The sequence below is a fragment of the Dromiciops gliroides genome, chromosome 4, assembly GCF_019393635.1.
Source record: "Dromiciops gliroides isolate mDroGli1 chromosome 4, mDroGli1.pri, whole genome shotgun sequence".
Classification (NCBI taxonomy): Eukaryota; Metazoa; Chordata; class Mammalia; order Microbiotheria; family Microbiotheriidae; genus Dromiciops; species Dromiciops gliroides.
In genome coordinates, this window is record NC_057864.1 from 237,036,407 (window position 1) to 237,051,720 (window position 15,314).

Here is a 15,314-nt window from a genome sequence, read left to right on the forward strand (position 1 = left end):
TGTGTGTGTGTGTGTGTGTGGCAGTTGGGGTTAAGTGACTTGCCCAGGGTCACATAGCTAGTAAGTGTTAAGTTTCTGAGGCCGGATTTGAACTCAGGTCCTCCTGAATCCAGGGCCGGTGCTCTATCCACTGCACCACCTAGCTGCCCCAGCATTCACTTTTTTTTTTTTTAAGTGAGGCAATTGGGATTAAGTGACTTGCCCAGGGTCACACAACTAGTAAGTGTTAAGTGTCTGAGGCCGGATTTGAACTCAGGTACTCCTGACTCCAGGGCCGGTGCTCTATCCACTGCGCCACCTAGCTGCCCCAGCATTCACTTTTACAAAGTTTTGAGTTCCAAATTTTTCTTCCTCCCCTCCCAGAAGCATCTTTTTATAACAGAACCCATATGCCAATTAATAATGTAAATCACATATGTTCATTAATAATACCTCACTTTTGTATACTAGTGCTAGCTACAGAATGATACAGAATGCAGAAATGGAAGGAATTTGAGGTGCCACAATAATTATTAAAATGATGATTAGAATCATAGATGTAGAGCAGGAAGGGATCTCAGAGCCTAACCCTTTCATTTGTAGACGAAGAAACCAAGGCCCAGGGAGAGTAAATAATTTGCCAAAATCACAAAAGTATTAAGTATCAGAAGTGGGGCTGGAAACCACCTCTTTGGACCCCAGAAATTGTGACCTTTCCACTGAGTCGTGCTGCCTCCAGCTAAATCTCAGGAAGGTTGTAACTTGCTCAAGACTACACAGTAAGCATAAAAGATAGGATTTGAACCCAGATCCTGTGATCCCTGAGTCAGTGCTCTTTCTACTGTACTAGATGTATGAACCTCAGTCTCCTCACCTGCAAAATGAGGACTATAATTAGCTTGTGTTACACCTACTACAGCAGTTGACTGTGAAGAAGGTACTTTGTGAACTGCAAAGCTCTATATTAGGGTGAGCTAAATGTGAATTAGGGTAACTAGGTGATACAGTGAATAGAGTGCTGGGCCTGAAGTCAGGAAGATTCATCTTCCTGTGTTCAAATAAAGCCTCAGACACTTATTGTGTGGTCTCGGAGCAAGTCACTTAACCCTGTTTGCCTCAGTTTCCTCATCTGTAAAATGAACCGGAGAAGGAAATGGTAAACCACTCCAGTATCTTTGTCTACAACAAAGCCTCTTAAACTGTGGGTCATGACCTCATAAGGGGTTACATAACTGAATGTGTGTTGGGGGGGGGTGTGTGAAAAATTTGGCAATAGTAAAAGGTTATGATCCAGTCTCAGACACTTAACACTTACTAGCTGTCACTTAACTAGCAAGTCACTTAACCCTCATTGCCCTGCAAAAAACAAACAAAAAAAGAATTTATTTCCCCCCCAAAAAAATAGTAAAAGGTTACGTATACTTATTTTATATATATATATGCCCAGGGTCATATAAAAATTCCTCAGGTGAAAAGGGATTGCAAGTGGAAAAAGTTTAAGAAGCCCTGGTCTAGACAACCTCAAATGAGGTCATGAAGAGTCAGACACAACTGAAACAACTGAACAACAATAAATGTGAATTATTTCCAAAACACATTCGTAACTATGCATTCATTTTACTTTTAAAAACACTGTCAATATCTTATTTGGTCCTTAGAACAGTTTTGTATGGTTGATGTTATCATTTCTGTCTGCTTTGGAGGAAGTTCAGGTTCCATGGAGTGAAATAATTAGCTTTAGCGATTATGTACTACATAATCACTAAAATTCAGAGCCAGGACTGGAAATCAGATCTTTTGATTTCCAACTATATACTGTTTCTTTACGGCATGTATGTTTTTCATAAGAACCTTGTCCAGAAAGAGTCTGGAGAGAACTGGGCTGGCAGGATGCTAAGAAGGAATTGTGACCATGGATTCTAGCATCATTTATGAAAATCTAGATTCTAGGGTCCTAAATTAATATTCCATAATAACTCTCCACCCACCCCTACTGTTCTGTATAGAGTTCTTTGGGAATAAGGAAGGAGAGTGGGGTGGGTGACACTAAGATTGGACTCATGATGTCTGAAGGTCCCTAGTTTCTTTCCCCTTCCCTCACTTAGAAGAGACCCGTAAGTGACCTCTTTCCCTCTCTTTCCCTTTCTAGCTGGGTTGTGTCTAAACTGTTGGAGCCTGCAAGAGCTGGTCAGCAGAGACCCAGACAACTTCCTTATCCTCCTGGAGCAGATCCTACAGAAAACCACAGAGGTAAGCCCTAGCCTAGAGTTCTAGGGGGGAAATAGGGCTTAGAAAACATAAAGTGAGTTGAAAGAAGAAGTATAAAGAATAAGTGAAGCTAGGATGTTAGTATAAATCATTTAAACTTCAGACTTGAAAGAGACCTCAGAGACCATTCAATTCACATCAGAGATCATTTTTAAAGCACCTACTACTGTGATACACATTGTACTAGGAATAAAAAGAGAGGGAGGGAGGGAAGGAGCAAGGAAGGAGAATACTTAATACTGGATAAAACCAATCTGTACATGGAAAAACAAATAGTATGCACTAGGTGGTGTAGTGGATAGAGAGCTGAGACTGGATTCAGGAAGACCTGAGAATTCATTCCAGACTCAGATGCTTCTTAGATGCACAATAACCCTGGACAAATCACTTCGCTTCTGCTTTCCTCAGTTTCCTTAACTATAAAATGAAGGTAATAATAGCACCTACCTCACAGGGTTGTTGTGACAATTAAATGAGGTGATATGTGTAAAAGTGCTTAGCATAGTGCATGGCACATTGTAGGCAATATTTATTAAATAATAAATGCTTGGCCTCAGACACTTAACACTTACTAGCTGTGTGACTCTGGGCAAGTCACTTAACCCCAGTTGCCTAACCAAAACCAAAAACAAACAAACAAAAAACAATAATAATAATAATAAATGCTTATTCCCTCCATACTAGTGACTATGAATGAATGTTACTGAATCTTTAAGAGGAAATAGGATCTTGGAGAGTTATATAGTTTTTCTGTAATTCTGAAAAAAGCTAATAGTATGATGAGAGAAACTGCATAAGGCACAGAAAGCACTAACATAATTTCCTGAGAGGGAGTTAACTCTCAAGGAGAAAGAGTCTAAAGAGATACTTTAAGAAAAATGAATTTAACTAGCTGTGTGACCCTGGACAAGTCACTTAACTCTCATTGCCCAGCAAATAAAAAAAAAGAGGAGACTGCACTAGTCCAGGCTGCTGTTGTATAAGGGGAGAAGGTTGTTTAATTCACACTGCTGAGGGCCCTGGCCCACAAAAGAAGTATCTTTTCTCACAGCTAATACATACTGTTTTTGCATTATCCATTATTGTTCATAAACTATGTAGTTAGTAACACTGATGGTCATCTAAGCCTGTGTCTCCATGTTTCCAGACATCAACCAGAGTTTGATGCTGAAAGAGAAGAGAAAGTTTATGGAAAAGAAGTTTATCTGGTTTATTATAAAGTGGAGAGGCAGCTAGATGGTGCAATGGATAGCGCACCGGCCCTGGAGTCAGGAGTACCTGAGTTACTAGCTGTGTGACCCTGGACAAGTCACTTAACCCCAATTGCCTCACTAAAAAATAAAAATAAAGTGGAGTCGGGGCTCAAAGCTAATTAATTAATGAGAAAGATTATACATTTTTATTCATTTCTGAAGGCACATCAGAACATACACCTTATTTACTTTAGAATACAGGATGGAAATTAACAAGCATAACTGTGAGATTTAAAATTGGATATTAGATCATAAATCTCCCCTACTTAACCTTTCCCTTAATTTATCTCCCAAACTAGTAAATGGAAGAAGCTTTTGGTTTTCTAGATAGACCTATCAAAGCCAAATTTAGTATGTGTTCATGACACCTGAAAATGTTATGGAAAGGTTATCATACCATATCTCATGGTTCCGAGACAGCCAGTGATTGTGCTAGGCCACAGGTGAGTCAGTAGCAGGTAGGGAGAGGTGAATATTGATGTGGTTGTCAACTAGTACACACATATAGTCCACTACCTTTCTAGTAAAAGGAGGTAAGTGTGTTTCACGATTGGTCCTCTAAAATCAATATGGATCATTGCATTTAATCTAATTTCTGATTTTTTTAGTGTTTTCATTTACATTATTTTGGTAACTCTGCGTTTAGTTCCTCTGGTTCTGCCTTCTTTATGTATCATTTTATACACATATTCCTATGTTTCTCCAAGCTTCTTGTATTCATTATTTTTTTCAGTATAATAATATTCCATTATATTCACAAGCTGTACTTCATTTTGCCTTTTGATGACAAACTATTAACAACCACATGAAAGAATTTTCCATATCACTAATAAGAAGAATGTAAATTGGACGTATCCAACCATTCTGGAGAGCAATTTGGAATTATGCCCAAAGGGTTATAAAATTGTGCCATATCCTTTGATCCAGGAACACTACTGCTAGGTAGTCTGTATCCTAAAGAGATCCAAAAAAGGGGAGGACCTATTTGTAGAAAAATATTTCTAGTAGCTCTTTTTGTGGTGGATAAGGGTTGGAAATTGAGGAGATAACCATCAATTGGGGAATAACTGCACACAAGTTGTGGTATATGATTATTTTTTTTACATGTAACTGGAAAATAATAAAATACTTTTATTTTTAAAAAAGAAAGAAAGCCAGGTATCCTTCCTTTCTCGCTATCAGGTAGACTGTGGTATATGATTATAATGGAATATTATTGTACTATAAGAAATGACTAGCAGGATGCTTTCAGAAAAACCTTGAAAGACTTACATGAACTGATACAAAATGAATTAAGCAGAACCAGGAGAATATTGTACACAGAAAGAGCAATATTGTACAATGAAGAACTGTGATTTGATTTAGCTGTGCTCAGCAATACAATGTATCCAAGACAATCCCAAAGGACTCATGATGAAAAATGCTATCTGCCTCCAAAGGGATAACTGATATTGTCTGAATACAAACTGAAGTATGCTATTTTTCTTCTTTCCTTCCTTTCTTTTGTTTTTTTCACTCTTCTTACAGAAAAAGACTAACATGGAAATGTTTTACATGATTGTGTACGTATAATATCAGATTGCTTACTATTGCAGGGAGGAAGAAGGAATAGAATTTGGAACTAAAAAACTTTTTTTAATCCAAATGTTTTTACGTGTAATTTGGGGAAAAAGAAACTATTATTTTAAAAATGCAAATCAGAATAGCTCTTAGGTTTTACCTTATACCAGCATTAACACAGATGACAAAAGATACTAATAGACAATGTTGTAGAAATTATGAAAAGATGGGCATTCAAATGTATTAGTGATGAAACTACATTATTAGTCCAGCTATTCTGGAAAGGAATTTATTAACAAAGTAACTGAAAGATATACGCTTTTCGACCTAGAGATCCCATTGTTCAGCATATGCCCCCCAAAATTCAGTGATTAAAAATGGACTTTTACAAAGTAGATACCCTTCAACTGGGGAATAGCTAAATAAGTTGTGGTACCTGAATATAATGGAATATTGCAGTGCTATAAGAGATACTGAATATGATAATACAGAGAAATAAGGGTAAATTCATGAACTGGTACACACTAAAGTAAAAAAAAAACAGGCAAGCAATAGATACACTGGTCATAACAATGTAAATAGAACAACAATAAAACAATCCAAACTGAATGTTATGAAATGACTAAGTTTGGCCCTAAGGAAGAGACATGAGAAGATACCGCAAATCTTCTTTACAGATTATGAATGTGGAATACTACATATAATGTTGGATTTTTTTTTTTTGGATGTATGTGTTAGTTTTGCTGAACTGTTCTCCGTGCTCTTTATCTATTTTTTTGTTATAAGGGGTGTTTCTGTGGGAGCAAGGAGGGTTATGCTGGGAAATATAGCTGATTGAAAAACAAAAGATATCGATTAAAATTTGTTTTTTTAAAGGGAAGGAGGAAGTTTAGAGAACCTTTAAAAAAAGACTGTCTGTAGGAGGGGGAAAAAAAGAAAAATATGGAAAGGCAGAAAAATATAGATAGAAGTATTGTAAGATTTCAGAGATATCATCCATGTTTATTCCAGTCTCCTGGTTCTTTTCCTTTCTCCTCTTTACCTCCTCTTTCTTACCTTACCCTCACTTTGTCTCACTTTGTCTCTCTTTCTCCCCTTCTTCCTTTCGTTGGCTTTCTTCCTGTGCTTACTTCAACTCTCCCCAGATCCCTCTCTCTCTTTCCCCTCCCCCACAGGTTTGTCTAACTTTCTGTCTCTCCTGTTTCCTACAGGTCCAAGAAAAATGCAGCTATGATCTTCTGGCTCCCCTAGCTCTGCTCTTCTACTCTACAGTCCTTTGTGTAAGTTCTGATGTGGAACAGACTAAGGCCTCTGAAGTGTGGGCATACTTTTGCTGGATCTAGGTCCTGCCTCTTCTGTAAAGGAAAAGCCATCACTTATCTGACTGTTCCTTGAAGTTTCCATCCTATATTGGAACAAAAGCCAAGGTGTAGCATGTAGAGGTTGGCTAAAAGTAATGATGCAGAGAGCAGCTAGGTGACGCAGTTGATAAAGCACTGGCCCTGGATTCAACAGGACCTGAGTTCAAATCCAGCCTCAGAAACTTGACACTTACTAACTATGTGACCCTGGGCAAATCACTTAACCCTCATTGCCTTGAAAAAAAAAGTAATGATGCCCACCTCACTAAGGTGTTTTTTTGTTTGCTTGGTTTTTAGCATGATTCAAAGTTTACCTGTCCAAATGAGAATTTTTCCTTGTGGAACACCTCCCTTTGGAAGCACTACATGTGCTTCTCCAATGTTGTTGCTCAGAGCACATTTTCCTTTATGGAATTACCTTCGGATCTACTTTATCAGCCACAGGGGAAAAAATCAGTCTCATTAATTTATAATCACACCTCTTTCCCTCCTTTTGGCCTAGCTTGGTTGTCTATTGTATTTATCAACCATGACTCTTTAAACGCTTTCTGAAAACCAAATCCACTCTCAAAGGTAAAATTTGCTGTTGTTCATTCATTCAACTATGTGTTGGGGATCCAAAGCTGAAAAACAACATCATGTTTGCCCTCATTGAGCTCTCAGGATAATAAGAAAGATACATTATAAGATGTAGAGGAAAAAATATGGCTATGTATTCAGAAGATTTCACTTCAGGTCCCAGCCCTGAAATTTATTTGTTTGTTTGTTTGCAGGGCAATGAGGGTTAAGTGACTTGCCCAAGGTCACACAGCTAGTAAGTGTCAAGTGTCTGAGACTGCATTTGAACTCAGGTCCTCCTGAATCCAGGGCTGCTGCTTTATCCACTGCGCCACCTAGCTGCTCCCCCTGCCCCTGAAATTTAATAGATATGTGCCTTTAGCCATTTAACATCTTTGAGCTTTAAGACTTATACCACCTCTTTTGCCCAAAGAAATCATGGAAGGGGGAAAGGGAACCACATGTACAAAAATATTTATAGCTGCTCTTTACGTGGTAGCAAGGAATTGGAAGTTGAGGGGGTGCCCATCAATTGGGGAATGGCTGGACAAGTTGTGGTATATGAATACAATGGAATACTATTGTGCTGTAAGAAATGATGAGCAGGAAGAGTTCAGAGAAACCTGGAGGGTCTTACATGAGCTGATGATGAGTGAGATGAGCAGAACCAGAAGAACATTGTACACAGTATCATCAACATTGAGTGTTGACCTACTGTGATGGACTATATTCTTCTCACCAATGCAATGGTACAGAAGAGTTCCAGGGAACTCATGATAGAAGAGGATCTCCAAATCCAAGAAAAAAAAAGAAAGAAAGAACTGTGGAGTATAGATGCTGATTGAACCATATTATTTCTTTTGTTTTGGGTGCTGTTGTTTTTTTTCTTTCTATTTTGAGGTTTTGCATCACTGCTCTGATTCTTTCTCTTGTAACAGGATTAATGCAGAAATAGGATTAATGTTATTATGTGTATATATATATGTGTGTGTGTGTATATATATATATGTATATGTATAGAGATATATAGATATAACCTATATCAGATTACCTGCTGTCTAGGGGAGGGGGGAAGGAGGGGTGGGAGGGAGAAAAATCTGAAATTGTAAAGCATGTATAAACAAAAGTTGAGAACTATCTTTACATGTAATGGAAAAAATAAAATACCTCATACATAAAAAAAAAAGACTTATACCACCAATCACTATATGATTCAGACTTAAAATATAATTCCCAAGGGGCAGCTAGGTAGCACAGTGGATAAAGTACTGGTCCTGGATTCCGGAAGACCTGAGTTCAAATCTGGCCTCAGACACTTGACACTTACTAGCTGTGTGACCCTGGGCACGTCACTTAACCCCCATTGCCCTGCCCCCCAAAATTAAAAAATTAAAAATATATATAATTCCCAAAAAAGAATAACAAGATTCCTTGCTCATTAGCTTCTCACGAGAGCATCATGGAACTGGGATAATTAACAACGTGTTGGAGTAAAATAAAATAAAATAGATTTATGTAGAGCTTTAAAGTTTGCAAAGTACTTTGCTTACATTGTCTCAATGGATAGTCACAACTCAATGAAGTAGAGGTCATTATGATCTCCATTTTACAGATGAAGAAACTGAGGCTGACAAAAGTCAAGTGACTTGCCCATGATCACACAGCTTAGTGTCAGATGCAGGATGCAAGCAGTTCATCCTGATTCCCAAGTCCATCACTTTATCAACTAAATTATCTGCCCCTTTGTTAATTGTAGCTAGAAAACTATTTTACCATTTGTAATATATTCCATGAGGCCCATACTTGAACAGATGTGTACTACTAGTCTCTATTTTATTCTCCACTGCCTTGCTACAGCCTTGCTTCTGAGGTGACTCAAAGCTCCCATTGCTGTATATTTGTTCTTTTGAGGAAGTATCCCTGAAAGAAAACCAGATCTCCTCTCTTATATTTTGTCATTGTCCTCTTCCATATTCAAATCTTGTCCCAATTCTGACTTTCTTCTCTCCTTTCTATCTGCTTGCCTTACACAGACCCCTCACTTCCCACCAGACTCAGACCTCCTTCTGAAGGCAGCTAAAACCTACCACAGATTCCTGACCTGGCCCATTCCTTACTGCAGCATCTGTCAGGAACTTCTCACCTTCATTGATGCAGAACTCAAGGTACCAGGTATGTATGTGCCAATGGTCTAAAGTGGAGGAAGCCAGCAAGGGAAGTATGCCAATAAGGCTGTTCTAGCACTCATATTTTAACTTCGGAAATAGCACCCTCATGATTGTTAGCCAGTTATACTCTTCAGCAATTTGTCCTACAGTTTTGAACCTGGCTAGGAGTTAGTTTTCCTTAAATTTTTTTCTCTTTTTAAAATATATTTACTTAGTATTTTATTTTTCCCCAGTTACATGTAAAAACAATTTTAAAAATTCATTAAAAAATTTTTTGAGTTCTAAATTTTCTCCTTTCCTTCCCTTCCCCCTCATTTAGAAGGCAAGCAATTTGATATTGATTATACGTATGCAGTCATGCAAAACATAATTCCATATTAGATATATTGTAAAAGAAAACAAAGAAAAAACAAGAAAAATAAAGAAGGGTTTTTTTTAAAAAGCATGCTTTGATCTGTATTCAGACTCCATCAGTTCTTTCTCTAAAGGCAGATAGCATTTTTCCTCATAAATCCTTCAGAATTGTATTGTATTATATTGCTGAAAATAGCTGTCATTCACAGTTGAACGTTGTACAATATTGCTATTACTGTGTGACAGTGTTCTCCTGGATCTGCTCATTTCACTTTGCATTAGTTCATTTAAGTCTTTCCAGATTTTTCTGAAAGCATCCTGTTTGTCATTTCTTATAGTATATAGTATATTATTCCATCACAACCATATACCACAACTTGTTTGTCCATTCCCCAATTGATGGGTATCCCCTCAATTTCAAGTTCTTTGCCACATTAAATGGGCTGCTATAAATATTTGTTATACATCTCATCCTTTTTCTTTTTGTTTTTTATCTTAGGGTATCTCAAAATGTATGTACAATTTTATAGCCTTTTGGGTATAGTTTCAAATTGCTCTCCAGAATGGCTGAATCAGTTCACAACTCCACCAACAGTACATTAGTGTCTCAATTTTCCCACCTCCCCTCCAACATTGGTCATTTTCTTTTTCTGTTATATTAGCCAATATGATAGGTGTGGGTTGATACCTCAGAGTTGTTTTAATTGGCATTTCTCTAATCAATAGTGATTTAGAGCATTTTATATGACTATAGATAGCTTTGGTTATGGGGGGGGTGGCAGTGAGGGTTAAGTGACTTGCCCAGGGTCACACAGCTAGTAAGTGTCAAGTGTCTGAGGCCTTGTTTGAACTCAGGTCCTCCTGAATCTAGGACCTGTGCTTTATCTACTGCGCTACCTAGCTGTCCCCAGCTTTGCTTATTTTGCCTGAAAATTGCCTGTTCATATCTTTTGACCATTTATCAACTGCTGCTATATGAGTACATGTTTATATACTCATTTTCTCATTTCTTTCCTCTTCTTCATTAGACTAACCCCTTATAATCTAACTTCTGACATTATCCTTCAACTGAAAATGTTCTTTACAAAGTTACCAATGATCTCTTAATTAACCAATGCAAGAGCCTTTTTCTCAATCTTCATCCTTTTTGAACATTCTATATAGCATTTAACACTGTTGATCGTGCTTTTCTCCTGGATACTCTCTTCTCTCTCAATTCTTGGTTCTCTTCTCAACCATCTAGGTGTTCCTTCTCAGCTTTTTTTGCTGGATTTACATTTATATCCTGTTCCCTAATTTGTGGGTGTACCCCAAGGCTCTGTCCTGTACCCTCTTCTCAGATTTTTCTTTTTTGTTGTTGTTTTGGTTTTTTTTTGTTGGTTTTGTGGGGCAATAGGGTTTAAGTGACCTGCCCAGGGTCACACAGCTAGTAAGTATCAAGTGTCTGAGGTCGGATTTGAACTCAGGTCTTCCTGAATCCAGGGCAGGTGCTTTATCCACTGCACCACCTAGGTGCCCCTCTCATCTTTTTCTATACTGTCACTTGGTAGTCTCATTTTGTCCCAACCTATAGGTTTAGTTATTATTTCTATACAGATGATTACTAGATCTATATATCTAGCCTTAGTCTCTCTGCTGAGCTCCAGCAGTATATCAGCACACATGTAATAATAGTTAGCATTCATGGTACCCACTATGTGCCATCCAGTGTGCTGAATATTTTATAAACATTATCTCATGTGATTCTCACAACAACCCTAAGAGGTCGATGCTACCATTATTCTCATTTTACAGTTGAACAAATTGAAGTAAAGAGAGAGTACGGACTTGCTTAAGCTAGTTAAGTGTCTGAGGCTAGATTTGAACTTAGGTCTTCCTGACTACAGACTCAGGGCTCTATTTATTGAACCAGCAATCCCTAGGCATCTGAAACTCAATATGTCCCAAACAGAACTCAATAAATTTCCACTAAAACTCACATTTCTTCCTAACTTCCCCATTTCTGTCCAGAAATACCAACCTGGCTTATAATCTCAGAGTCATTCTTAATGGCTCACACTCCAAATCCCTTCCATATCCCACAAATCCAAGCATTCATCTAGTGTTAATGATTCTGCCTTCACATCTCTTGCATCTTTTCTCTTCTCTCCACTCACATGACCATCTACTCTTGACCAGCCCCTTATCACCCCTTACCTGGACGCTTCCTATGGCTTCCCTGTGTTCATTGTATACTACATCACAACTTCAAATTGATATTCCTAAAGCATAGACTTGACCATGTCAGTCTTTCATCAAAAAAGCTCCAGTGAGAAATATAAATACCTCCATTTGCCTTTTAAAACCATTCTTGGGGCAGCTAGGTGGCTCAGTGGATAAAGCACTGGCCTTAGATTCAGGAGGACCTGAGTTCAAATCCAGCCTCAGACACTTGACGCTTAACTAGCTGTGTGACCCTGGGCAAGTCACTTAACCCTCATTGCCCTGCCAAAAAAAACCCAAAAAAACAAAAACAAAAACAAATAAAACCATTCTCAATCTAACTCTAGCCCTACCTTTCCAAACATATACTCACTGCTTCTCATTGCATACTCTAAGGTCTAAATCTGGACTGGTAGCTTGAACAGCTGGGCATCATCTCAAACAGTTCCTCATACCAGAAATTCCATCTCCCATCTCTGTAGACTTATGCAAGCTTCCCCCATAACCTAGGATGCACTACTTCCTCACCTGTGCCTCTTAGGATCGTTGTCTTCAAAGATTCCCTCAGGGGCTGCCTTCTATGGGAGACTCTTCCTGGTCCTCTCAATTATTGTGACCTTTTTCCTCATTCCAGTATTACTTTTATTTTTTATATTTTTTCTTTACTCATCTTTGTACACGATACTTCTCTCAGTACATTATAAGCTTTTTGAGGGCAAGAACTACTTCATCTTTGGCTTTTTATTTCTTGGACTTAACACAGAGTAGGCACTTATTAAATTCTGTTGTTTGGGAGGTACCCACATTAGATCTCCATTATCTGCCAGATGTCAGGGACAAAGTGAGTGGTGCCCAGCACCATCTTGACACCAGGTGTCTCTACTGAGGGTTTCCTAGGTATGAGGCCCCCTTACCTTTCTTCATTCCCTGATCTGAAGTCCCCTTTCCTTTCCCTTCATTTTCTTAGTAAACTTCTGAGGGAAGTCCTTTCTCCTTTCTGATATCAGAGAGAGCCCTGAGACACATCTGTTGGACTTGACAGCAAATTTCTTGGCAAAGAACGGGATGTTCTTTCTTGTAATTCTTTTGAGCTAAAAAGTCTTTTGTTTTCAGGCATCAACTACCAGCGACTAGTAAGGGCAGAACAAGGACTGTCCATCAGAAGCCACCGGAATTCCACTGTGTGAGTACTCAGAGTGGAGGTATGGGAGCAGATAGATTCAAAGACCCTTTGAGATCTAGTTGGTTATCTCTGCAAATCTAGGAAGCAAGAAACCAAGCCTGGTTGAGGAGTAGGGAGTTTTGTGCCATTATTCTTTAGTACCCCACTATACTATGGCATCCAGGGCTGATTCTCTCTGGGGTCCCCTAGAGGAGATTCATAGTCTGAGTCTTCCATAGGTCTCTGCTGCTTCAGATTAAGTTACCGGATAGGATGGACAAATCCCATGCATTTAGAATCATATTTTGTATCCTGGACCATCTTAGCAATGCCTTTGCCAGGCCTTCCCAGGGTTCTCCTAAGGGATATGAGTTAGGTATAAAGTATGAAGACCCAAGGAAGAGGTTATACTGGACTGAACCCCACCCCCTGCCCTTCCCACAAACCTGAACCCATTTTCTCATTTGTCCCTAGCACCGTACTACTTTTGAATCCCCTGGAGGTACAGTCTGAGTTCTTATCTGTGGCCAATAAGATGAGCTTCCCAGAACCTTCCCCTCACAGTGCCTATGTAACACTGCTGCAGCATGCTTACCAGGCCACCTTTGGGGTATGCTGTGACCTGGCCCGCCTACACCACATGCTTCAGGTACAAATGCCAACCTGTCTTCGTGGAACTCGGGGGAGTGAGACTTGCAGACACCCTGCTTCATTAATAGTGTTGGGGGAGGGGGCAGCTAGGTGGTGCGGGCAGCTAGGTGGCGCAGTGGATAAAGCACCAGCCCTGGATTCAGGAGTACCTGAGTTCAAATCTGGCCTCAGATACTTGAAACTAGCTGTGTGACCCTGGGCAAGTCACAAAACCTCCATTGCCTCGCAAAAAAAAAAAAAAATAGTATTGGGGGAGGCAAGAGAGCTTTTCCAGCTGGACACCAACATTACCCTATCCCAGCTGGTAACTTAGGACTTAAAGAGTAATTTTATAATAATAATAACCAGCCAGTATATATAATGGATTCTTCATGCATAGAAATATCTGAATAGATCAGAGGTATTGTAGAGAGAATTTCTGTACTTGGGGACAGAGAGATTAGATGATCCCTGAGGTCCTTTCTATCTTTATGATTCTGCAATCATGATATGGATTAACGGGGAGCCATTCCTCTTGGCAGGTACAAGTATATAGGTCATGATCTTTCTCTTTCTGTACCTGTTTCTGCCCAGAGCAGTGTCTTTTCACATGACACCTTGTATCATATCAAATGGTATCCTCATATCAGATTATATCAGATCATATCATAGCTATGGATGAGTCCATGAGCTTCCTGATATCCTAATGGGGAAAAAAAGATTTGTAATAATTTCCTCATAGGATTGTGGTGAAAAGAGAATTTTGTAAACTGTAAAGAGATATATAAATTGGCTTATTATTATCATCTTCTTATATCTGGTGAGAAGGATAGCTGTGACTTAGGCATGGGGGAGAGGTACTAAAGGTAGGGAAGATGCTAAAGTTTATCACGATTATAATTTTTCATTGTGGATGCTAAGGTTCTTTTTGGTTAGGTAGAAACTAAGGCAAAATGCTGTAAGTGTTTTGAGGTTGTTTATATGTGTAAATAAGTATTTGTATCAGTTCTAATTAACTAATTAAGATTATGACATGGAGCAATAAATTTCTTCTCCCTGGACTTCAGTTCCCTCACCTGTAAATCAAGGAAATTAAGTGAACCTTTCTAGCTCAGAGGTTACATTCCTCTTCTTGCACGTCCTTCCAGGAGGAGGGGGTTACCCAGTTTTGCAGGTAGGGGCCAGTTGGTTGGTGAGTTGAGTGCAGGGATCAAACTAGGAAAGGCTTGAGAGTGACCCCTAATGAGAACTGGAATGTGGGCAGGGATAACATGCTGCTAGACCATGAGTGCTGTGTCAGACCTTGTCTACTCTGTCGGGGTGTTTTTAGTCCAAGACTCTAACTGAACTGGAGGCCATCTTCGAGGAGACTACAGAGGCTCAGGAACTGGCATCCGCCATCAGAGACCCTAAGGAGGCCCGGCAATGGCTGAAAGCCAAGCTGAAAGCTGTAGGAGAGAAGGCGGGCTTCCCCCACATCTCAGGTAAGGCTTTCGGGCAAGTAAGAGTGGTGTGGACCTTGCAGATTTGAAGAAGTTTTTCCAGAGTTTAACTGAATACTTCCTGTGTACATTTCCACAAACATTCTCCTTCAGGGGAGGTAAACTGTGATCTTCAAATGATGTGCCAATGGAGCAAAAAATTTGGCTGGTTTAACCATGCTAGGAAGTTTCTAAGTATAAGTATAGTGACTGTTTGTACCTGTCATCTGAGAATTGGCATTCTGGTCATGCTCACTGCCCTCCACCCGTGTACTTGAAAAAAATATTTATGTTAGATGTGTATGAAGTTTTTTCAACTTTGCTTATTCCTTCACATG

At 39.1% G+C, this 15,314-nt stretch overlaps 1 protein-coding gene across 2 annotated transcripts in view; it reads left to right on the plus strand.

The window, feature by feature from the left end:
* PIK3R5 (phosphoinositide-3-kinase regulatory subunit 5) overlaps positions 1-15,314 on the plus strand; it is a 95,192-nt gene that overhangs the window by 58,238 nt on the left and 21,640 nt on the right. For both annotated transcript variants that reach the window (XM_043999985.1, XM_043999986.1), the window contains exons 3-8: positions 2,129-2,229; positions 6,272-6,340; positions 9,013-9,151; positions 12,817-12,886; positions 13,340-13,514; positions 14,826-14,979. In XM_043999985.1, coding sequence (XP_043855920.1) covers positions 2,129-2,229; positions 6,272-6,340; positions 9,013-9,151; positions 12,817-12,886; positions 13,340-13,514; positions 14,826-14,979 — 708 coding nt within the window. The remainder of the gene's footprint in view (positions 1-2,128; positions 2,230-6,271; positions 6,341-9,012; positions 9,152-12,816; positions 12,887-13,339; positions 13,515-14,825; positions 14,980-15,314) is intronic.